The sequence below is a fragment of the Anastrepha ludens genome, chromosome 5 (assembly GCF_028408465.1).
Source record: "Anastrepha ludens isolate Willacy chromosome 5, idAnaLude1.1, whole genome shotgun sequence".
NCBI lineage: Eukaryota > Metazoa > Arthropoda > Insecta > Diptera > Tephritidae > Anastrepha > Anastrepha ludens.
The window spans coordinates 42,828,185-42,852,067 of record NC_071501.1 but is presented as its reverse complement, the minus strand read 5'-3'; the positions used below and the strand labels follow the sequence as shown (position 1 = coordinate 42,852,067).

At 36.0% G+C, this 23,883-nt stretch overlaps 4 protein-coding genes across 4 annotated transcripts; 3 read left to right on the top strand and 1 right to left on the bottom strand.

Moving 5' to 3' along the window:
* Positions 1–382: 382 nt before the first annotated feature.
* On the top strand, positions 383–3,146 carry LOC128863371 (mitochondrial fission 1 protein). The gene is made up of 5 exons (XM_054102497.1): positions 383–583; positions 635–751; positions 864–1,031; positions 2,534–2,646; positions 2,848–3,146. Exons 1-5 carry the CDS (start codon positions 539–541, stop codon positions 2,867–2,869), a joined length of 465 nt encoding a protein of 154 aa, XP_053958472.1. The 5' UTR covers positions 383–538; the 3' UTR covers positions 2,870–3,146.
* A 15-nt stretch (positions 3,147–3,161) lies between these two features.
* Positions 3,162–5,116, bottom strand: LOC128863372 (2-oxoisovalerate dehydrogenase subunit beta, mitochondrial). Its single transcript, XM_054102498.1, has 3 exons — positions 4,248–5,116; positions 4,091–4,183; positions 3,162–4,011 (listed from the first exon to the last, which is right to left on the bottom strand). The coding sequence occupies exons 1-3, from the start codon at positions 5,028–5,030 to the stop codon at positions 3,784–3,786; spliced, it is 1,104 nt and encodes a 367-aa protein (XP_053958473.1). The 5' UTR covers positions 5,031–5,116; the 3' UTR covers positions 3,162–3,783.
* Positions 5,117–6,267: 1,151 nt separating this feature from the next.
* On the top strand, positions 6,268–10,182 carry LOC128864039 (serine/threonine-protein kinase haspin homolog). Its single transcript, XM_054103517.1, has 7 exons — positions 6,268–6,478; positions 6,545–6,906; positions 6,975–7,265; positions 7,331–7,830; positions 7,896–8,099; positions 8,507–8,802; positions 8,867–10,182. Exons 1-7 carry the CDS (start codon positions 6,384–6,386, stop codon positions 9,063–9,065), a joined length of 1,947 nt encoding a protein of 648 aa, XP_053959492.1. The 5' UTR covers positions 6,268–6,383; the 3' UTR covers positions 9,066–10,182.
* A 2,276-nt stretch (positions 10,183–12,458) lies between these two features.
* On the top strand, positions 12,459–23,653 carry LOC128864586 (uncharacterized). Its single transcript, XM_054104330.1, has 5 exons — positions 12,459–13,625; positions 18,828–19,038; positions 19,160–19,271; positions 22,331–22,633; positions 22,747–23,653. Exons 2-5 carry the CDS (start codon positions 18,832–18,834, stop codon positions 22,911–22,913), a joined length of 789 nt encoding a protein of 262 aa, XP_053960305.1. The 5' UTR covers positions 12,459–13,625; positions 18,828–18,831; the 3' UTR covers positions 22,914–23,653.
* Positions 23,654–23,883: the final 230 nt, after the last annotated feature.

Here is a 23,883-nt window from a genome sequence, read left to right as displayed (position 1 = left end):
TCGTCAGGCATTGACAAGAAATAGCTTCTGTTAATAAATCTGTCATTCGTGATGCACATAAACCTAAAACTCCCCTTCGCTAAGATGGCCATACTTCTTATAATTATCAAATGCTATCATTGTCGTTGCTCCTCCTTTGTACAATATTAGAAGCATGTAGATCACGCCAGTCGCAATTGAATAAGCATCATATATTTTAAATGCCAACTGATTTGTTATGTTTAGTCAGATTTTTATTTATTGGCAAAATTATATGAGGGATATGGGAAGTCGAGCAATAGGGTTATCGGTAATCGTAAATTCTTAGAAACGCAATTTCGTGGACCTATTTTATCAACATTCCGCAGAATTTAATATACAAGTGTTCAAATTAAATCGATTAAAGTTAGTACCATCTCTTATCTTTGTTTAATGTTGAGTTGTCTCATCGGCTTTAATTAAGGTTTTAATTCGGGGAATTCTGCGAAATATTTTAACTATTTTAATTGAGCTTTGAAAAGGATTAAAAGTGGAGTTGGAAAAAGAAGAACTCAAAGTTATGGAGGAGATGATGGAAACTATAGTACCGCAAGAAGATTTTGATGTGTGTAATAACAATGCAATTATTAGGAAATAAACATCCTTTTTTTTGCAGCGAAATGAACAAAGATATCTTCGAGAGCTAGAGTTGGATGGACGTGCAAGTATAGAAGCTAAATTCGGCTATGCATTCTGCCTTGTTAGGTGTGCTCACAAGCAGGACATTGCTAAGGTATATAAATTTTATTCTACGCATAAAAAATATTTTGGCCGAATGAATCATCGATTATGTATAATTTACTATTGCACTTTTTGATGATATATAATTATTCCAATAATTTTAGGGGATAGAATTATTGGAAGAACTCATGGAGCAACATCCAGAGGGGCGACGAGATTATCTCTATTACTTGTCGTTAGGGGAGGCACGAATGAAAAACTACGCTCTTGCCCTGCAATATTGTAAAGTTTTCTTGGAAATAGAGGAAAATCCACAAGTTCGGTCCTTAGAGGTATTTAGAAAAAGTTTACTTTATAAAATATAAATATAATTATTACTCGAAATTATTCAAAAGCTTTCAATTGCGAACGTAAAGAGGCTTTGTATTTTGTGAAATATGACTTTGCTGGTTATTTTAGATATAACACGTATTCATATTTAAAATGTGACGTATGAATGTGTTTTACGTCGCATCAGTTTTCTCAGTATATAAGTATACTATAATAATTAGTTATTAACATTATATTTACGCTATTACAGAAATGACTGCGTAAATCGCACATTTAATGATAATAGCATTCTGCTGCATAATTCTACTGGTGTTTAGGATGAGCATTTGGCAATTTGTAATGTATGTTTAATGTCCTATTACGGTTATGCAGTTTTTATGTTGTTTTAGCAGTTCTGCAAACTCTACTAGTACGTTGAAGTCACCGATAGTCATCGTCTAATTCATCTAACGGTAGGCCAAGGAAACTGCTGTTTTGATTGGTTGGGTAGAGAGGGAGAACGTTGTTAGGTGAGTGGGTTTTAGAGAGCATGTGAACAGGTAGTTAGAATCGAGCGGCGTACCTTCTCATGACGGACATATATTATGTCGGCGTCGAGTCTGGATAAATTGAAGTTAAAGTGCAATATCCAGACCGTAATTGAGCCAAAGTTGCTGGAGCTCTTGGTCTGCAGTGGTGGTGATTCGATTCCGATAACGGCATTCGGGGCTCGGTAGCACAATGAATTTTTTATATTAAGATGTGAAATAATCAGTGGACGAGTAAGAATATATTATTTTCTAACATTTTTTAAATTTCTTTTATTTATTTATTTATTTAATCGATTACTTACTTTAAGTTTGCGTGTTTTCCTTCACATGAAAATTCTTGTCGAGATGACGACAATGCTTTCGCCGATTTACAGCACCGCATAAAAGGCCAAACGAAATCATCATGGTAGATCATTTCATGATCATTTCATCATTTTTTTAAATATGATATCCGGTATATACATATCCGCCGCATCAACGAGTTACATGTTCCATTCGATTAGACGAATTTTTAAGTATTTTTTCCATTAAATCTGGCCGTGTGGCGTCAATGGTGGCTTGAATATTGCAATAAATGGATTGTTAAGCGCGCTGTATGGCAATTCGGGTCACCGTAACGACAGCTCCTTCCTCATTTCGAAAGAAACAAGGACCGATAGTGATGAAAATCGCGAACATATTTCTTTTTTTTATTTATCTTATTTTTTTCAAAGCAAATTTTCACAATTCGGAACCATTTTTCTGGCGTAAGGATTCATGATAATTTGCCAAACCTTAGTGATCAGAAATGTCAACACAGTTTGCCATTCTCAACTGTGAAACCATAGTTATCGATATCGATAGTTCTCATAAAGAAAAAAAAAACACCCGATATACATATATTATTATAATATATACTTAACTATTAAAACTTCGTGCAAAATATATTTATGCCTCCATTTATGCGTATATAAATAAAATCCCATTTTTTACAGGAGTACATTCAAAAGCGATACGATAAAGATTTGAAGAAAGGTATGGCAGTGGCAGGCGGAGCAGTGCTTGTGTTGGGCGGTATTTTGGGCCTGGGCATAGCGCTTGCCAAAAAGTAATGCTTTGAAAATCAAGTATAAATTATATAGTTATTATTTTATAAAATACTTCTAATTAAAGAGACTAATTTGTTAACTAAATTTAGAAAATATTTTGTATTATTTATACAAAGAATTTTCATCTAAATTGAAATTGTATGTGTTTGTTTTATAATTTATTTGATTTATTAAAATATTTACATCATTTATATTTGTAGTAAAAACAGACGTGATAAATAAATAATAAACGAGCGAGGATTACCCACGACATCTTAAAATATATATGAAGCCAAATCTTGTTGAAACTAAATAATCTGATTTAGAAAATATCGTAGAGCAGTACGCCCAAAGGAAGACTCAATGTACATATGAGTTTTTTTACAAAGATGTTTGTGTCAGCCACATCAGTTTTCAACGAAATCGATTGTCTTCGCACATCCGCTTCGCACAGTTGTAAAACTTCCTTTAAGAGTACTTTATTAAATACTTATACATAAAAAAAGTATAGTTAAGCTTACATGCAGTTTTATTAATTCTCACGATCGGTAGAAGACGGGGTAATTATTACAAATAAACCATCTTTTAGCCGAATTAAAAACGTAACTTCAGTAGAACTTAGGAAATGGAATTAACATAATTGACACACATTTTTTAGATCAATATTTTGTCTCAAATACATAAATTTGAAACATGGATTGAGGCTTTTAAGGGCCCAATTTTGTAAGTTCTACGAATTAAAATATTTTGTTTCTCTAATCTGTTTATATCGCTCAGTAACCTTACAGGGGACATGATGTCAAAAAAGACAAATGATATTTTAAGTATCTTTATATTATTTTAATTCTAAATGTGATTTTCGCTCTAATCATTTATCTTCATTGTGAAGTAACGGTTTTTCTTGATATGAGTTGTTTCTTGTCCCTTCAGTAGTTATGTGTGACATGCACACAAATGTTATAATTAAAATCTTTTTGCAATAGTTCTAAGTTGTTTTTTTATTTCTTGAGTTTTAGCTTAATATGTATAAAATTGCACATATTTAATATAAAACGTAGATAATCTAATTCGTATAAATACAAACAAATATAAATGCATCCGTTTCCAAAATTTAAGCGTCATTAATAAATATCGTTGAAATTTACACCTACCGCGTTTTAATAATTTGCCAACTCTTTTATGGCAGCAAGGCAGCGATATTTGTCAGGCAAGTAAAATGGTTCAAAAACATGTGGGAATGGGGTGTCCCAGCCAGTAACGCGCTTCACTGGCGCTTCCAAGTGTAAAAAGCAATTTTCTTGTATAGAGGCAGCTAACTCCGCTCCGAAACCTTGAGTAAGTGGCGCCTCGTGAGCAACGATAACTCGACCTGTCTTCTTAACAGACTGAAAAAAGGTATTTAATTTTATCTTATTTCGTCCAGAGCAAAGTTCTGGGTAGCTTTGTTTTTATAAATGTATTTACCTTATATATTGTGTCACGATCCCAAGGCAAAATAGATACTAAATCAATGACCTCGCAATTTAATTGAAGCTCTTTCTTTGCTATTTCTGCTACCTTATATTAAAAAAAAAAATACAATTTCTTTATTGTATTTTAAATGTAATTATCTTCTACTTGCCTCTAGTAGTACATGCACCTGAGTTCCCCATCCAATCAAAGTGATATCTTTTCCTTTACGCAGAACTTCTGCTTTCCCCAATTCGGAGACGTAATCTCCTGTAGGCACTTCCTCAACAGCAGCCCTGTAAAGGGTTTTTGGTTCAAACACTATGCATGGATTAGGATCCCGTATGCAAGCTAGTAGCAATCCTTTAGCCTTGATCGGTCCTCGAGGAACTACCACTTTTAAACCAGGCGTATGTGCAAAGTAAGCTTCCGGACTTTGAGAATGATAAAGAGCACCATGACCTACAGCACCGCACGGTGCACGGAACGTCAGAGAGCCACAATCAAACAAGCCACCACTGCGATAACGACATTTCGCAGCTTCGTTAACAATTTGATCAAATGCTGGAAAAATATAGTCGGCAAATTGTATTTCAGCTATAGCTGTGGAACCGGCATTCGCAACACCAATTGCGAATCCAGCTATTCCTTGCTCACAAAGTGGAGTATTAAACACGCGATCTTTGCCGTACTTATCGCGCAAATTAACTGAACAACGAAACACCCCACCAAAACCTACATCTTCACCGAATAGTAGCGCTTTAGAGTCTTGTGCAAGTACTAAGTCCATAGCATTATTGATTGCTTGAACCATATTCATTTTTTCACTGCCATTATCCGTGAGTGTAGCTTCCTTGGGCGACTTGTCAGGATAATAGGTGAAATGGGAACGACTCAAGGCCGTCACAGTTCGTGACTTCAGTACGCTCAGTAATGGACAAAAATATTTGTTCATTTTGGAGTATAAAACAACAATTAGCTCCTACACACTTGTTTCGGTGATAATGTTAATGTTATCTATCTGAGGTTATGTAATCTAGCGATCTTTCTTGTGCGATCATATGTTCGCAAGAGTTGCCAATGATTTCATTAGACAATATTCGTTATCACTAAAACCTCGGAATCGAATGCTTCAATATATAATATTTATATTCCGGGGAATTCTTCAGTTTCAAAAATATTCCCTCAAAGTAGTCCGGATAAAAAAAACTTTTCGATCTTACTAGTGACTGGAAAAATCAGCGCCAAATAGTAAGAGGTAAGGTATCGTTTTTCTTTACACACCGAATCTCAATGCAGAACAAGGTTGAGTGTATTGCAATTCTTTCCTAGACAGGAATAGAATAACACAATACGATAGAGAGAATTCACAGGGTGTGAGCAACATCAGAACGTTAACCGGCTCTCAGCGATTTGAAGGAATCAACTGATTTGTTGACGTAGCAGAGGATGTAACAACAGTTTGTTTACGACAAAACTGAGCTTGTTTGGTGATATAAGAAAAAATCAATACAGTAAAAGACAATACATCGCCATTCGTGCTGGTGAGTCGTATTTAAGAGGTGTTCTAAAAACAATCAAGAGAAGAACTATTAAGTTCTAAGTTGGGATTCTACACCAATCTGGGGTAGTATTTTGTAAATCCTGTGTAAGGTCGCTGGTGCCGGCGTAGTGCCAATGAAAATATGAAAAATTTTAAATTGACTTTCATCAGTTTTCGCGAAATCAGCAAATTTGAGTGAATGTGCGAAGTGCACGAGATTACAAAAATGTAATTCCGTTTTGGGCAGAAGTGTCTTTGGGCAGATCAGGGCAGATAGCTGTTAGCGGATACTGAAACCACAAGTCAACACCACTGTGAAGTCACTAAACTAAATTGTGTTGCCACCTAATAATTAATTATATTTACAATACCCACTACCACCGGGTCGTGAAGATATAGAAGAAATGCTAAAATAACCTTATATTCTATCATCCTTGCACCGTGCGTTTACATTTTCTGATACCATCTTGTTTCTATAATGACAGAATAAGAGATTTAAATTTAATAATAAGTACTTTAGTTCGATTGTAATAATTTACGTTTAGGATTTGTATGCAACAAAACTTGAATGTGTAACCATGACATCATTATTATAAATTGATTGCTCACGATTGTTTGGGCTTTAGACTTTTGACACAGTGATTGACACATTTAGTCAATCATTTGTATAAATTTAAATACTTGACCTCGCAGAGCGCGTATTTACAATTTGCAAGCTTTTACATATATTTTTGTTAGGATATTAATAACATATTTTATTTTGATATGGACGATAATTCTGAAAAAAGTTTACAAATAGACCGTACTTTAGAGGATGGTGCCTGGTTGGATTCATTTGACAAGCTACTAGAGCCAAGACCGTTTGTATTTGATATTTTGTGTGTTTTCAAGTCTGGGAACATTTTGTTTAATTGACTTATTTTCAGAATACTACGCGGATTAAATATTTTGAAACGGGAGGTGCATGCTTCATTCAACCGCGACTCAAGTGTGGAAAACAGTACCGGTGGTAAAGGAAATGAAACAGACATTTCGAGAACTTCGCGACATTCTCCAAGCGAATTGAATGAAAATAAAATTCGCAAATCCAGCTCAATTTCCACTCCTTTAGTACAGCACGGGTTGAAATCTAATCCGTTCAAGTGTTCGTTATCGCCAATTGGCGCATGGCGACTTCTATATTTTGAAAAAGGGAAAAATGGTGTTAATGATGGCAATACACATGTTGTAGATCAAGGTAGACGGGATTTAAAAAGCACACCTCTAAAACCGAGAATTACCGTGGTTGGTTCGTATTAATAGATATATACCAGCGTAAAAATCATATTCATAGGTAAACATTCACACTTTTTGCAGATTATGATGAACCTGTAAATCAAACGATTGATGGGGAATGTTTAACTTCCACTTTATGTAGAGACCCTAAACGGACAGGGTGTGGCAAACGCACTACTATTTCGAGGCACGTTTGTTTTGAGCCAACAATTGATAAAACATTAAAAAACTGTGTAGAGAAGGCAACAACGAAGGCGTCGTTAGAACTCGTAAATGTCCAACAAAAAGAAGTGATAGAACAACGCATTCCTAGTCTTACACTACAGCCAGGAAAATGGCGAAAATCGTTTAGTGTATGGCGACGTAAACAAGGTAGCATAAATTTTAACAGAATTTTATTAAATAAACTTTTTGGTTAAATATATTTTTGAATTTAGTTGACAAACGCCCAAGTTCGTTGAACAACCGACAATCAGCAAATCGCAACAGCTCTGTAGAGTATATTGGGATTGTTGGCACTGTTGCAGGTAACAGAAAATCGATATATTTAAAGCCTGAACACGTTACGTTCGGATCCATTTCTATACCTGAAAGTGGTGATGTGTGGGAACGTCGAGTATTGGAGCGTTGTAATCAACAAACCCCCTTACCCTTTGAAGAGTTGTATTCTGCGGATAAAATGCCGTATTGCGTGAAAATTGGCGAGGGAGCTTATGGGGAGGTGTTTTTGAATGCAATGAGTAAACGAAAGATGTATCACGCAAGTAGTACAGTGATGAAAATTATACCGATTGAGGGCCAGATTGAAATTAATGGCGAGAAACAAAAAACGTATGCGCAAATCTTGTCCGAAGTGGTGATCTCATTGGAATTGGCAAATTTACGAAGAGATGTAGATTTAAAAAATGTAACGCCTGGGTTCGTAGATGTTAAAAAAGTGGGTATAAGAACTAATATGTTACACCGCCTCAGGTGGAATGTTATAAATATTTATGTTTACAGGTTGCTTGTACCAAAGGACAATACCCGCATCATTTAATAAAATTATGGGAATCTTTTGATGAAGAAAAAGGATCAGAAAACGATCATCCGGATATTTTTGATGGCACTCAAATTTATATAATTCTAGAACTGGAGTTTTGCGGTAGAGACTTGCAGAGTTTTCAGTTTCAAAACGCTGAACAAGCATACTATGCTCTCCTTCAGGTATGCACAAAAAAGAAAAGTCACCATTAGAGGCGTTTTTTTTTGTTGAAGGAACAAATTTATTTGAAAATATTTGAAAAGTGGGGAGTAGTAGTTGTACGTGACATATCATCTGTTAATTCGAAGGATGGGTGCGATGTTTTGGTAGTGCAAACACAACTCAGGGGTTCTTTAATTTTTCTTTGCAAAAACATAAAATATCTTCCATACATTTTTACACAGTGCTGCTAATGTGACAATCCTTGGCCGTATATATGTAAATCTTGTTAGTTCCGGTTACGTAGACCCGCATGTGTAGATTTTTGTTGTAACATTATAAAACATTTCCATTTGATCCATATTTAAATAATTGATAATTTTTACTTATTATTTTTAGTAACTTTTGCCTTGCCACTTTCTCGTTGCAGGTTGTGTTAACGTTAGCTGTAGCCGAGCATGCATATCAATTTGAGCATCGAGATTTACATTGGGGAAATATTTTATTATTGAACTCAAGTGCAAAGGAGTTGAGTTTTACATTGGACAATCACACCTATGTTGTGCCTACAAAAGGAGTCAAAGCTACTCTAATCGACTACACCCTTTCACGTATGACTGTTGATAATTGTTGCCATTATAACGATATTTCTTGTGATGAAGACCTATTCACCGCCTCAGGTGACTATCAATTTGAAATATATCGTATGATGCGTGACATACTAGAGTAAGTTTGGAATTATTTATTGCTACTAAAAAAAAATATCTCATATACTGATATATAATTACAGTAATAACTGGCAAACCTTTGAGCCGCGCACTAACGTATTTTGGATTTCTTACATCATCGCAAAGTTGATTGACGGAGTTCAGTATAAAAATAAGCGTACTAAAACACATACAACATACTATGCCAAACTGAAGAATCTTATGGGAATCGTTTTGGATTTTAATAGCGCCATTGAATGTGCGAAATATTTAATGGACTAGGTCTAGTAAATTATATACATATACTTTTTTCTATTGTTATATTTGACTATTAAAATGTTTGTAATCCATTTTAATATCCACTGAGCTGTGTCCAAGCCATACACTCTATATATTTGATAATGATTGCAGGAGCAATCTCAGCCTTTGTAAGACCATTTTTTTTATTTCCTATGACGAATTTTGTTTCTTGATGGCATACTTTAAAGCTAGCTGGCAACAATAATACGATATTTAAATATATATTTTTTTACCTTTTTAGTATTGCTACGAAACAGTATTATTATTTTTTTTTCGATTTATCTGAAGTTAAATGAAAAGTATTTGTAAGGTTTTTTCAAGCAAAAACTCCATCATGACTACATACACACACATATATATAAGCACATAATCAAGAAAGTTTAAACTATGACCGTTTAGCTATAAACCTTAAACTATAAACCTTATTTTGGATTTGTATGAATTACGATGTGCCACAGTAACCTTTGTTTTTGAAATAATGAGTTTGTCTCTTTCAAAGTCAAATTGGATTTTTCACAAGAATTAGTATTTGATGAAAAGTAAAACAAAATGAGAGAAATGGCAAAATGCTCGAGGCAATATTTTTGGGACATAAGCGACTTAGCGCTCAAACGACAATTTTGACAAAAAAATTAGAAAGATTTTTCGGACAGTCGATACTGATTGCATTTCACCCCCAAATTTTATTTTTTTTTCCCCTAAGAAAAAAACAATTTCGCAGCACTTATGTACACACATATATTTTGGAGAAAGAGCATAATAGTTCATTAACATATGTATGTCGTTATTGCCGCGAAAAAAAAAAATTACAAATGCTTGAGGTTATGTGGCGTATTTAAGACGATAATAATCATTATTACATTTATCATAAATCGATAAAATTTCTAAATGAACTCGCTTTGTAGATTTACACAAAATTTCTTTTGTTAAAGGCTCTGTTCAGTGGATGTTAATTTTATTTATGACATTTGTAGTTTTACATTTTATTATATAACTTTTGTATACATTTTGTGCAGCAAGTTTTATTTTTTAGTTAGCAATAAGTGACGATTTAATTGCAATAATATATATCTTTACCCTGTGCTGGACATCAAGTATTTTTTTAAATGTATTTTAAATAATGCTGCAGTAAACTATTTGGTGTATGTTGAGGATTTATTATGGAAAGAGGGTAAAATAATTTCAATTACAACCTCAAAATTTAGATTTATCTGTGTATACATATATATACGAGGGCGGTTCAATGAGTATCCGTGTTTGATTACAGAGGACGTGTCCGAGGGAAGTTGGTGTTAGCATCTTGAGCTGCCATCTATTAAACGACGGCAAAACAAATTTCAGACTGATTGATGTTAGTTTGGATTTGGCAGCTATTCGAGTAAGACGTGTTTCGTAATTTTCGCTAAGATGGAAAAAGAGCAGTACCGTTCGGTAATTCGTTTTTTGTTTTCAGATGGGGAAAAATGCAAAGAGATAAAAGCAAAGTTGGATGCTGTCTATGGGAACGCTTCGTCCCAGTTAGATATTGGTCCAACGAATTTAAACATGGGCGAACATGAGTCTCGCTGATCGACAAACGAAAGTGCGCGAAGTAACAGAGGTCATAGGTGTGTCGACCGGAACGGCAATTAATATTTTACATGATAAGTTGGCGATGAAAAAATTGTCAAAAATACTCGCAACTACCAACAAGCGGATGCGGCTGTTGGAGCAATTTGAGCGGAATCCGAAGGAATTTTTGCATCGATTTGTTACTGTTGATGAAACCTGGATTCGTCATTACACTAAACTAATACAATCAAAGCAATGGATTTATCCCGGTGAGTCTGCTCCAAACAAGGCGAAGACAGTCTCATCGGCCGGAAAGGTCATGGCGACAGTTTTTTGGGATCAAACCGATTTTTTAGAAAAAGGAAGAACGATCACTGCACAATACTACAGTGAGTTATTGGACCGCTTTCACAAAAAATTGAAGGAGACACTGCCGCATTTGGCCAAAAACAAATGCTGTTTCCCCACGATAACGCACCAGCACATTCATCCCGAGTTGTCGCCGCCAAACTACTCGAATTGCGATTTCGTATGAACTCTCGGTCAAATAAACCCTAACGTTTTGGGAGTTTACGAATTGCTCAATTTGAAAAATTTTCTTGTCAGAAATTGATCGCTTCGGCCAAGCGAAGCAAGTCTGACTTGTTGCTGCTTTGGTGTGAGACCATGCACCTTTTGGATCTTGTAAGACTAGTAAGGCTTGACTTTGAGATCATTTTTCAGTACGCGGCGGATGCTACGGTCAGATATTTTCAGTGCTTTCATCATTTGATTGGCGTTTCGTCGGTGATTTCGCTAAAGCCGCTTCTTCACTTTTTGAACCATTTCACGTGACGTTGCAGTCTTTTGATGGAGGTGGTCATCAACGCCGTTTCGCAATGCTACAAGTATAATTGTAGCGAGTAGTGGTGCGATAAACAAAAACTTTATTTACTTTAAAGTGCTCGAGCTGACAAACAATCGCTTGTGATTGTGATTTTCCAGCCAAATACTCGTATAATGCAATCACACTATTACGTTTTAAATCCATTACTGATTCTCTTTTTTTCGCGTTTACTCTCGCCAAAATGCTTCCGCGCGCTTGTAAACAATACGCTGGACTGTCATTTAACCAACTAACAAACAGCTAATGGTCGTGCATCAGCTGCGCGAGCGGTCTGAAGTTGGTTACACTTCGAATGCCGGACCCTGTAATAATACTTTAGCCTCTTCATATCTGATAAAGTAGCTTAATGGGTTAGGGGCAGTCAGAGGCCCGAAAAAATTATGATTTTCAATAATTTTTTTTCAGGTAGTCAATTGCTTTATTTTACAAAAATAAGAACATAGCATTAGCATTAATACATCATGTTTCGACTTGACTTTAGCAAAATTTAAAAAAAAAACAGTAATTGTAAAAGTTTTCGCTGTTTGTGCGGAGCGCGTTTCTCCAGAAGTCCCTTGCGGTGATCAACACAAGTTCTTGGAGATTAATCTAAAATCAATAGGACAAGAGAAATTAGTTTTATTAATAGATAATCTTGTTCCTGATCGAAGCTTTTTTTTTTAATTAAGAATAGGCGGCCTCAGGAATATTTTTCAGATTTTCGAGAAAAAAACCGACAATTATTGTTTAAAAAAATCGAAATTTTTGAAGAAAAAATCCTTCGATCAGGAGCGAGATTTTTATGTTTTTCCAAAGCAATATACATTTTATTAAAATCTACCAAGCGGTTTTTAAGTTAAAGTTATCACCAGTTCAAAAAACATAGTTTTGAGAAAAACACATTTAAAGTGTTGCTATCGATTACCTGAGCCCTTTGTTAATTGTTGAATAACACGAAAAGTATTTGAGGGATTCACTTCAAATTTTCACACAATATTTTTAAGAAATTGTACTTTAAGAAAATGCTTAAAACTCCAATTTTTTTAAAATTCTGACTAGCCCTAACCTCTTAAGGTATGTCGAAAAAAAAAATTGATGCAAAGAAATGAAAAAGTAAACAAACCAATTTTTTGGTTGAAAGAAATGCATACCATATATTTTTTAATTTCGCACAATCACTGTGGAAAGTAGTAGGGTCCAATACATATTCATTTATGTAAATAAAATAAAAATCAGTGAGTCCGTACAACCTTTAGTGCTATTTTAAATTTACAAATGCACTTTTTTATGATTTTGCTGTACTTCAATTTTACTGCATACAGACGTACACACATACACACATATTGGCATACACTTCTTGCAAGTTCATTTCAGCTGGTTGTCAAATTCCCTAAATAAATAAAAGCTCTCCACATTATCGCAAATTTAGCTACTCTCGTAAGAGAGCTTTGCATATCCTGAGCTTTACAATGTGTCGCTATTTCGCAGTCGCCGAAAAGGATTACTAGTATCTTCGGCTGTTTGCTTTGACACATATTCATACCAAGGCAAGCAGTTTGTTCTTTTGTTGTAAATACATATTAAGAGGAAAACGCAGATGAAATTGCATTTATTAAAATGTGCTAAACGTTTTAAACACTTAAAGCATACAACTGATATCATTTTCGTAGTTAATTCAAGCAGTTCTATTATTAGTTTTAGCTAAGTATGAAAAATATCAAAAACGCTCCTAATATAAAAAAAATTTCCGCATATGTGAAACAATGAAGCAGAAGTAAACTTAAAATTCCTAACATCAAACGTTGTACAAAATCGATATCTCGCCAAATCTCGGAGGTGCGTTGGCCACGTTTAAGCGATGCGAAGCGGGGAGTGGCAGAGTACTGCGTTTAAATTGTGCATTTTTAACAATAACTGTGACAGTATTACAATATAAGTTATGAGAAATAGGATGTGACACACAGCGCCGAGCTCCAGTTGAATGTGTGAGAAAATTGAAACAAAACAACAGTAGTGAAATAAAAAGTCCTTTTAAAAGCAAAACAAGATTTATAAAGTACGAAGTTCTTGTGTTTCAATTAAATTTTTCAAATTTAAAGAAAATTAGAAACAACTTAGAAGTAAAGGTAAGGAAAATATGTCATATACGCAAATATTGATATTGTAAATATGTCAGCGTAAGCATCCCAAGAAAGAGTATAAAGGCACACGCATGAATTTTAGTCACATACACACACACACCTACACATATTCATACATATTTATATATACATATGTACATATACAAGGCATGGATCTGGCAAAGTAATACATACATATGTAAAAATATTGTCTACTAACTATACAGTCGCACTTTCAATGTATGGTAAACAGGATAAGCCTAATTTTTAGGTATGAAGTGTTAGCAGGTTGAGGGTAAATGATTCATAGCGTTATTGTCACAACCAACCAACTTCATTTTCGCTTTTAAAATGTATGTAAACTATTTGGAGCCTTGTTAGTGACATGGAAACCATGACTACTTCTCCCCACTTCTCTAACGCAAAGAAGCAACTGGTAAATCAGACATGGGCGTAGTGCATTAGTTTTGAGTGCACCGATGTATTTATTAACTGCCACTAATTCTCGTGCTAGTGGAGTTGGTTTCTATTAAGTTCTAGTAATTGTTTAGTGAATCGATGCAGCCGCCAGCCAAATAAAAAGGCCATAAATTTAGTTTGGAAAATTACTTTTCTTCAATTCAAAGTAAAAAATGTGTGAAAATAATACAAAATTAAGAATCAATTTACTTTTCCTCGATATAACCACCTTTTGCCTTGACTATGGCCTTGAGACCGTCCAGAAACGAATTGCAAGCGGTCCGAATGTGACTTGCAGGTATTTTGGCCCACTCGCGGATAATGACTTTTTTCAGCGCCTCGAGACTGGTGAATCTGTTAGTTCGGACCTTGCTCTCTAAAATGGCCTAAAGAGAATAATTCATCGGATTCGCGTCTGCTGAATTTGGGTGCCATTGTGTGGATGTTAAGAAGTTCGGAACGTTGTGTTTTAGCCATTATTGGTTTACTCGAGCTATGTCAGATGGTACCGAGTGCTTTTGAAACGTCCATGGTCTGCCACCGAAATGTTTGTCCGCGCACGGCTTCAAAGCAACCTCCAGAATAGTTTACCGGCAATATTTCTCATTTACCTTGACGCCAGGCGGTTACAGCGGCCCAAACCATTACCTGTGACGGGTGCCAATCGATGGCTCAAATTCTCGTATGAACGGTCGATCAAATAAACCCTATCGTTTTGGGAGTTTACGAATTGTTTAATTTGAAAATTTTTCTCGTCAGAAAACACAATATTCAGAAATTGACCGGTTTCGGCTAAACGAAGCAACTCCTTCGCTCTCTTAAGTTTGACTTGTTGCTGCTTTGGTGTGAGATCATGCGCCTTTTGGATCTTGACTTTGAGATATTATAATTTTTCAGTATGCGGCAGATGCTACGGGTAGATATTTTCAGTTCGTTTGCTATTTGATTGGCACTTCGTCGTCGCTCAAGTCGCTTCTTAACTTTTTGAACTATTCCACGTGACGTTGCAGTCTTTTGATGACCACCTCCATGACGTTTCGCGATGTTACCAGAATCAAGAAAGAAGAAACTTTATGGTGACAAAGAAGTCCATAATTTTTGCGTAAAATTTTTGTGCAAATGGATATTTAGCTCATGGCTGATATTGTGACTATTAACATGCCGGTCACCTTCGATTATTTCTGTGATTTTATCAACATTTTCGACATTGTCGAAATTTTCTTTAACATCAAAAATGCCTGAACGGAATCGATGAAACCAAAATTGCACGTAATTAGCAGTTCCAGTATCCGCACCATAAACTCCATTCACAATTTCAGCGGCCTGGCTTGCATCTTCGCCTTTATCAAAGAAAAACTGAAAAAAAATGTACCGAATTTTCTCTTTTGTTAACTTCCCTTGTTAACACCCTGTAACTCACAACTAAATGGAACAAACAAAAAACAGGAAAAGAAATTTTTAGTGTGAAATGCCACCTAAACTGGAAATTGTTTGATCGATACTTTGTGAGATATTGATCACTGCAACCATTGGTTTTTTTCTATTGGTTTATATCCTGTACTTAATTTTTACACAGGATTTGCCAACCACTAATTGTGTTCTAAGCGGTACTTTTGTCTTCTAATCAGTGCTACTAGCAGATTTCTTAGAAACCTTTTCTAAGCTCCAAACCGTCAAAAATAAATCTCTAAATGTATCTGGAGCTGGCAATTGAAAGTGAACGAAAATAAATCTTCACATGTAACTCTTACCACAAGCAGAACCACTTGGCCACAAATCAATTTAATCTTTACCTCAATCCCGCAATCTGATACTGCCTAATACCAAGGCATTCATTTGGATAAACGCCTGTGTGGAAAACGCATATTTGTCCAAAGGAAAGCCTTAGGATTAATATTTCGAAGCATGTATTGGCTGTTAAACCGTAAATCTTCCCATCTCAATGGACAACAAGCTTATCCTGTACAAATCTGTGCTCAAATTAATTTGCACTTATGGCATCCAACTGTGGGACGCAGCATCAAATTCAAGCTTTAAAATTCTGTAACATTTTCAGTCCAAGACTCTACGCACCCTGGTAAATACTCCGAATGCCAAAATTCAGCGGGACGGAAAAAATTCTTTAATAAAAGAAAAAATACAAAATTTAACCAGTAAATACGGAGATCGGAGGTTTGCCATTGCCCGCCGAAGGCCGACCGCTTTTTCTTCATTTCTCCGCATCAGAGCCAGAGTATTTGCACCCATTCGGACGACATGACTCAGCCAACGAAGCCGCTGGATCTTTATTCGCCATACTATGTCTATGTCGTTATAAAGCTCATACAGCTCAATGTTCTATCTCCTACGATACTCGCCGTCACCAACCTGCAAAGGACCAAAAATCTTCCACAGAATCGTTCTCTCAAACTCACCAAGGGACGCCTCAGCGGGCGTTAGGTCGGGAATGATGAAAGCCTTTTAAAATATTAGTCTTGTTCATGGAGAGAGCACTTTGCTATTTCAATCAAATAAAAGTTGAGCCCGGTCACCGAGAATCTACATATGTCCAAGCAGTTATTGCTCGAGGACTTAAGTGTTCTTGGAAACAGCTAGTTTTGTCAGAGTACGACTTTCTGATGTCACGAATGATTTGACTGAGACTGTAAGAAATCAGCTATCCAGTTGTGGGGATTGCATCGGACATGGGAGCGGGGAATCAAGCTCTTTGGGAAGAGCATATTATTTTTTAATATTATGTGGATATTTAAGTAAAATACTTGTATTGTAGAATCTTTCCATTTCGCAGTGCCTCTCAAAACGTGAAGCTTGAGTTCTTCAAGCTATTTTCTGATAGTATAGTTAGCGATTGATAACTTTAATTTTTATTGGGACTCGATATTTATAAAGAATACGAAACAGAAGATTTCATTGAAATTACCAATGAACTGATTCAACGTTGTGATTCAATGTTTCCGTCGTGCCAATGTCTTCCCACTAAAAAGCCTTTTGGAATGAGTTAAGGTTCTGGATAAGCTGGTAAAAATTCTTTACTACCCTTCCAGAAAGGGCATAGGGTAAGGTTTATATCAGTATGTTAAGGAAACCTATGATCTACAATATATCCTATCATATCGATTAAATCATGATATTTTGGATCGATTTTTCGGATATATGCCTGCCAAGGTGAACTACCCGATACTCGCAGTCGAATCCAGTCTATATTTATTCACATAAAGCACTTAAATAAAAAATCAAAACATAAATAATAGCAACTTTTTCAATCAGTAAAGCTGTTTTAATCAATTTGCGTCAGAAATATTACGTATTTGGGCAGATATTTGTTTTTCGTGTAGTATAAGATTTTATCTTTTGTAACTATTGGTATATTTTATATGAAACTGGATTCTAAAGCTTTTAACCTTATGGTTCTGGAAGTTTGTATTCATACAATTGCAGCTGCATGCATCTTTTTATATAATATTACAAACAACTTTTCGAATTCATATCGTGAAAGCTTCAGCTGACTTCACAGTACCAATTTTATAACGCTTTGACTGTTTCTGGCTTTAGGCTACGATTCAAGAGGTTGGCTGAGTCTTTCCGGGCTCAGAAGTGAAGAGAACCACGGAACCCAAGCTGGTGCTACACTGTGCGGCTACGCCAAGTAAAGTACTTATTGGGAGGGTGCAATCATAAGAGGTTCCAAGACAAACTGAGAATGCCCACAGACCTTCTTTGCAGACTGCGAAGTGATTTGCACTAGATCGGGATATGGTCTAACGGCTCCTGTCCGTTCTGCGATCAGCTTCCAGAAACACCATCATACTCGCTTCTCGAATGTGATGACATTTCGGCTAGAAGACCAGCTCAGTACCATCGTAGGTTTATTGAAAAAACAGAGTCTGGATGAGGTATTCTGAAGAGCAGGATGACTGGGATCATAAGAGCTGTCCCCTATTCAAACCAATGTTATCAAATTTATGCACAAAGCTGTGTAAAGCGCCCAAGGCAGGTGTTAAAATTAAAATGTTCTGTTTGGACAATGGCTGAATAATAAAAGGTGAATTAATAAGGCAGCTTTCGTTGTTCATTTCTGAAATTCGGCTTCTTTCGTTCGGCGTTTCGGCATTACGATTCATGCGTTGCTGCTTTGGAGGCATTTACATACATATGTATCGGATGTTTTTTAAGAACTTGAGTCCTTAAAATGTTAAATAATACAAAATAGTAATTTTGGTTGGAATGAATTTTTTTTTATTATAATCCCGTTGATAATTTAATGCCATTTATTTTTTGAATATGATATCCGTTGCGGCTACGAGATAGATGGTCTACTCGATCAGTAAAGCTTTTGACTACTTTTTCCCAATAATGGGGTCAATAAGGAAATTGTCCTTCACTATCTACACTTCATAAGGGTCCAGCCTTGGCACACTACAGATACAAAATTTAAATTTTTTCTGACATCCCCAGGTGCTCCTTGTCTAACAGAAAACGATTCAATTAAAAGTCTAAATGGTTTCAAAATAACAGTAAATCGTGATAAGAGACGATTTCAGAGATTCTAGTGGAAATCGTATCAAAATGGAGATGCATGCTCTAATTAAGTCCAGGGCTAGACATCCAGCCGCGGCTACTGCCAATCAGCCATATGAAAGATAATCATAGTAATCATTTCCGCACATTAAGTGTCCTTTTCTAAGATCTTCCTTGCATTTTCTTTATATTAAATACAGCTTATCAAACGAGTTTCATTAATTTTTATAGCAAAATGCATTCGGTCGGCATCCATTCGGCGATGGCGATAAAACGCCAACGAAAGCGACGTGATGAACAGAAACGTGCGCGGGAAAGACGCTACAGTACGCAAAGTTCCGAGAGTGGAGAAACATTCCATTCGCCAAGTGGTTCCTTTCGACGTAAGTTTCACCATGCGCATAGCGTTGCTAAGCCTGGACCAAACATGCTTGATAGTCAGGTAAAAATCCATCGTAATATTTGCCCATAAGTAAGCGCATATGTAATCGTTGAGTTATTCCTGGAGGAGGATATATGAATATACTATACACATACATACTTATGTATGTATATACTTACAGGTTGTCACAAGCATCGGAATGCTTCACATTGGCATCGTATTTATAGTTTTTGGAATATTTTTATGTGGTGCTGGTATTATACCTGATGAAACAATGTCATGGAATGTGTTCAGTAAGTAAATAATCAAATGTATATGTATGTATAATAATATGTTAGTTATAGGGTGAGATAACAGGGAAAGATATCAAATTCATTCATGGTATTATTTTGAAGCTATAATTGGTGTTTACTCCTGTTTGGGGTGTGCGTCTTGGTGTTTCACAAATGGTTTTTTAGGAGACGCTTTTTCAAGGCAGAAACATACTAAGGGGTGTATTGTATTGCCTGCCGGGAGGCGACCGCTATTAGAAAAAACTGTTTATATAATTTTGGTGTTTAATGCCTGAGGGCTTTGGACCTAAGAGCTTCCGAATGCTAACCACGCACCAAACATTCGGCTACGGCGGCCGCCACTGCTTGCTGCATTGTGCGCATTCATATGATCGCCTCGGTTCGCACGGAAACACTGCCACCCGCGATCAAGCAAAGGTTAGCTTGTTAGTTAAGATTAAGGGCTTAAAATAGTTGTAGAGAAAATAATTGAGGGGCGTAAAGCTGCTTGAAAATTTGGTTTGGAAAATCAGGGTTCTTTTTCACAACTTTGAGTGTTCCGTCGCTTGTATGACATTTAGTGCCACCTTATTCTATGCAATTCTTCTTCTTCTTTCTTATTCGTAATGCAATGCTGAGTGTACGCTTTAAAGGAAAACTCAGCGGCAAATTGACCACAAACAAAGACGTTCGACAGGGCTGCCTCTTATCGCCGTTGCCTTTTGTTTATAACAGTTCTTGAAGGCGTCTTAAAACTTAAAAATGCAGAAGTTCCAGATGGACTGCAATGGAGGTAAGCCAGAAACTTGTTGAGCTGACGAAATCTGCTTTATGACTTACACATCAGCTGACGCGCAGTCAGTCGTAAAGTAAACTTCACAAAAACTAAGCTTATGAGAATACAAATACATCTCCTCTAGAACTCACTAACAACGAAATTGAAGATGGGGATGAGTTCTGCTACCTCGGTAGCCAAATCACAAAAGATGGCTTGCTTGTATTTGTAAAGCACGAGCTACGTTTCATAAGCTTAGCAGGCTGTGGACCTGGATTTTGTGTGATCACATAAGTCGACGTCTTCAAACGTTTGTGAACAAAGGCCTCAGAATTATATGCGAATCTTTTGGCCGAGGGCAATCTCCAATATGGACCTTTTTCTGCTTACTAAAAGCTGTCCAATTAATTCCAAAATAAAAAGAGGAAAGTGGAATTAGACTAGACATGCTCTTCGTAGAGAAGACGATAGTGTTGTCAAAATGGCTTTTCAAGGAAGTCACGAGAGTTCTTACACCGCCACCTGGAACCAAATCAGACACCTAGCGGCTGACAGCAATCATTGGAAAACATTTGTCTCCGCCCTATGTTCCACCTAGGAGCGATATAATATGTTTTTCTCAAATAGTTTTTTTATTATTTTCAATTGAGAATGTCATCTACATCTATAGTTTATCTAGGAGCAAAAAAAATTCGAGCCACAGGTCGTGGTTTTCAAGCTCTGGCCAAAGAAAGTCAGTTACGATCGCTTTATACTGAGGACCATTGATGTTTTCCTCGCGAAAGAAATAAGCTCTAATGTTGCGATATTGTCAAGAGTCGCTGTAAACAGTTAATCTTTGGGGTCGCACTAATGTTTTTTGAACATCTACGGATTGTATTTTTTTTCCTTCTTCACTCCTCTCGGGAGAATAGGGCCTCGACAAGACTCTTCCATCGTACATGGTTGTGTGCTGTTGTTTTTGCACCGTTCCATGATATATCGGCATCTGCTAGTTCGCGCGGCATCGACATTCTCCAAGTGTTTTTTGGTCGACCGCGACCTCTGTTCCCTTACGCATTCCAGCCCAGTTCTCGTGCTGTTATCTAGAGGTTTTCTCAATGTGTGACCTATCCATCGCCACTTTCTGCGTTTGATTTGCCTAAGGATGGGTTCCTCGTTCGTTAATCTCCACAGTGCGTCGTTACTGATAGTGTTTGCCCAGAATATTTTGCAGATGATGCGGATGATGAAGGATTGTAGCCTTCCATGTTTGGTTTCCGTACAACAATACGGACTTCACGCATGAGCCGAATATTCGTATTTTAGTGCGCGTTGAGATTTGCGAACTCCCCCATACTGTATGCATTCGCCCGAATGGCGCCCTTGCTTTGTTTAGCCGGCAGTTGACATCTTCATCTGCCCCACGATCTGCCGTGATTATGCAGCCGAGGTAGAAAAAGCTTTCAACGATTTTCACTGAGCATCCGTCAACCAATACTGCCTTGCGTTATTGTGGTTAACTTTTATAGCCTTGGTCTTGGCGATGCTGACCTCGAGTCCGACAGTGCATGCCAGCGCGACTAGTTTGTCCGTCTTCGCTTGCATGCCAGAGAGTTTGTGAGAGAGGAGGCAGATGTCACCCGTGATGCCTGGTGAAACGGATTGTATAAGGAATATAAATGACTTTTTGTTATATGCTTAATTTTTCCTAACTCGGGAGCTCGATTTCTTGTGTATCGAAATACACGGGAAAGTGCAAGCAGGAATCCAATGGCATTTTCGGTTAATAGTCTAGTTTACCAAATTTTATCTATGCACATGCACGATTATATGTATCTACTAGCTTTAACCCGCGGCCCCGCTCTCGTAGGAGTAGTTTTGAGGGATTTAGGATATGTACATATATAAAAGAATTACAAACAATAATTTAATAGAAAATATTTTTTTATTAATAACCATAATATTACATCCGTTGCTATGCCTCGTTGAATAAAATCAAAACAACCGGATTATGAAGTCTAGAGTGTGCTATAAATAGTGGGAAATAGGAAAAACTAAGATTTTTTAGATTAAATTTAAGCAAATATTCGATTATTAGTGACAAATGAGAGTGGTGGCGCGGCCTGGTGGCTATGGGAAGGGAGTTCCATCATAAAAACATGCCTATAACCTTCATTGGGTGAAAATATGAATGTATAAAAATTTTTACGTCATTTGGTGTTGTCATTTCGTAGTGATGCGCGGACAACGTACAGACATTCACCTTTATAGTATAGATATATGCATACATTTGTATTATATGTTATGATTTCTTTTCATTTAGGCTCAAGTTCGGCATGGTGGAACGAGGTTACTTGCACTGGACTTTTTTCGCTGGGCTTGGGACTTTTTTTGCTTGTACTGAACTGCCTAATCAGCCGCAAAGAGGAAGAAGATCTCGAAGACTACGTTCAAAGGCAATTAACTAGATCAAGATCTGGTCATCGTCTGGAACGTGACGTTGAAACAGGCGTATTAACTACGCGCCATGCACGCAAAGCAGTGGCTTTACAAAAGAATATGCGCAACGGAACTGCCACTGATGTTGCACTAGTCAATAGCACGTCGGCGGAAGAAGTAGCAAATGGTCCGTTGACAGGGCGTAACTGTTAGTCTTTTAGTAATGAAAAGTAAACACTCTAACGACATATTTTGTTTTGTTTTTTTTTTTTTGCTCTGTATTCTATTTTCTGCTAACAGGTTTAGCCAATTCCGGTGATATAGTGCTAGAGAAAATCGTAGAGGAGGATAATACGTATATTAACGATCGAAGCGCTGGCATTTCGCCCATAGAGATCGAGAATGATACAAAACAATTGCTGAGGAGAGAATCTTTAAATGAAACAATCAATATAACACGAATATAAAATTTAATGATGTACACTTTGATATTTAACAAATTAATATTTTACTATTTATTATAAAGACTTTTATTTAAATTTAAGCCTTTAAACTATAAGTAAAATTTGAAATATAAGATAGTTCAAGAAAAATCCCATGTGACCATATTTTTTAACAAATGTCTTTTATAAGAATTTTCGTATTTGCATGTATGTATACCTAATTAATAACATTTGTAAATCGAGAAATCGTGCATATACGTACATTATTTCCTAAATATGATGAATTATAAAAGAAAAACAAAAACAAAAAATAGAAGATTCAATGTCGTCAAGTGAAAAACCAAAAGAGAAATAATAAAAGAGATTCTATAGTGCATACATACATACATACATATAAACAATAAATAGTACATACAATTTTTCGCACAACCTTAAAGAATTATCATACTAAGGCACTTGAATCGCATATGTCATTAACCACAGTTTAAAATACGATTCCTAAAATAGCACTTCAAAGTAAAACTCAAATAGATATGTATGTATATGTGAATGTATCAAATACTCGTAATGTATTTATATGAACCATAAGCCGAAAATATTTCCAACTTTGAAAATGCAAAATAATTGCATACCGCAAATTTAAATACAATATTGCATTATCTTTGAAATTAAATCTAATATAGAAGGGAAACGAAACTAAAAATAAGAATAAACGTAAAAAATATTAATTATATGCACAATTCGATGAAAAGACTTTTAAATAAAGCTGCATATATACATGTATATATATGTATGTATAATACGAAATGTAACTTAACATAGTCTAATCTAAACTATACTTAAAACATATATATTATATATATTTTATAACGCTCTAGGCAAACTTGAAATATGTACATATGTATGTAGTTATACCTACTAAATCTTTATACTCTAATCCTTGCGGTATTTATTAATAGTAGCCTCAGTGCTTTAGCTTCGATGGCCAATGAAG

Bases quoted from the DNA above. Each gene is read 5' to 3' on its own strand.
- LOC128863371 (XM_054102497.1), top strand. From the start codon at position 539: ATGGAGGAGATGATGGAAACTATAGTACCGCAAGAAGATTTTGAT. The intron at 1,032-2,533 runs GTATTTAGAAAA...CATTTTTTACAG, and splicing joins CACAAGTTCGGTCCTTAGAG to GAGTACATTCAAAAGCGATA. The intron at 2,647-2,847 runs GTAATGCTTTGA...TTATATTTGTAG, and splicing joins GGCATAGCGCTTGCCAAAAA to TAAAAACAGACGTGATAAAT.
- LOC128863372 (XM_054102498.1), bottom strand. From the start codon at position 5,030: ATGAACAAATATTTTTGTCCATTACTGAGCGTACTGAAGTCACGAACT. The intron at 4,184-4,247 runs GCAAGTAGAAGA...TTTTAATATAAG, and splicing joins AGGTGCATGTACTACTAGAG to GTAGCAGAAATAGCAAAGAA. The intron at 4,012-4,090 runs GTAAATACATTT...ACCTTTTTTCAG, and splicing joins ATCGTGACACAATATATAAG to TCTGTTAAGAAGACAGGTCG.
- LOC128864039 (XM_054103517.1), top strand. From the start codon at position 6,384: ATGGACGATAATTCTGAAAAAAGTTTACAAATAGACCGTACTTTAGAG. The intron at 6,479-6,544 runs GTTTGTATTTGA...ACTTATTTTCAG, and splicing joins AAGCTACTAGAGCCAAGACC to AATACTACGCGGATTAAATA. The intron at 8,100-8,506 runs GTATGCACAAAA...TTCTCGTTGCAG, and splicing joins CATACTATGCTCTCCTTCAG to GTTGTGTTAACGTTAGCTGT.
- LOC128864586 (XM_054104330.1), top strand. From the start codon at position 18,832: ATGCATTCGGTCGGCATCCATTCGGCGATGGCGATAAAACGCCAACGA. The intron at 19,039-19,159 runs GTAAAAATCCAT...ATATACTTACAG, and splicing joins CAAACATGCTTGATAGTCAG to GTTGTCACAAGCATCGGAAT. The intron at 22,634-22,746 runs GTCCGTTGACAG...TTCTGCTAACAG, and splicing joins GGCGGAAGAAGTAGCAAATG to GTTTAGCCAATTCCGGTGAT.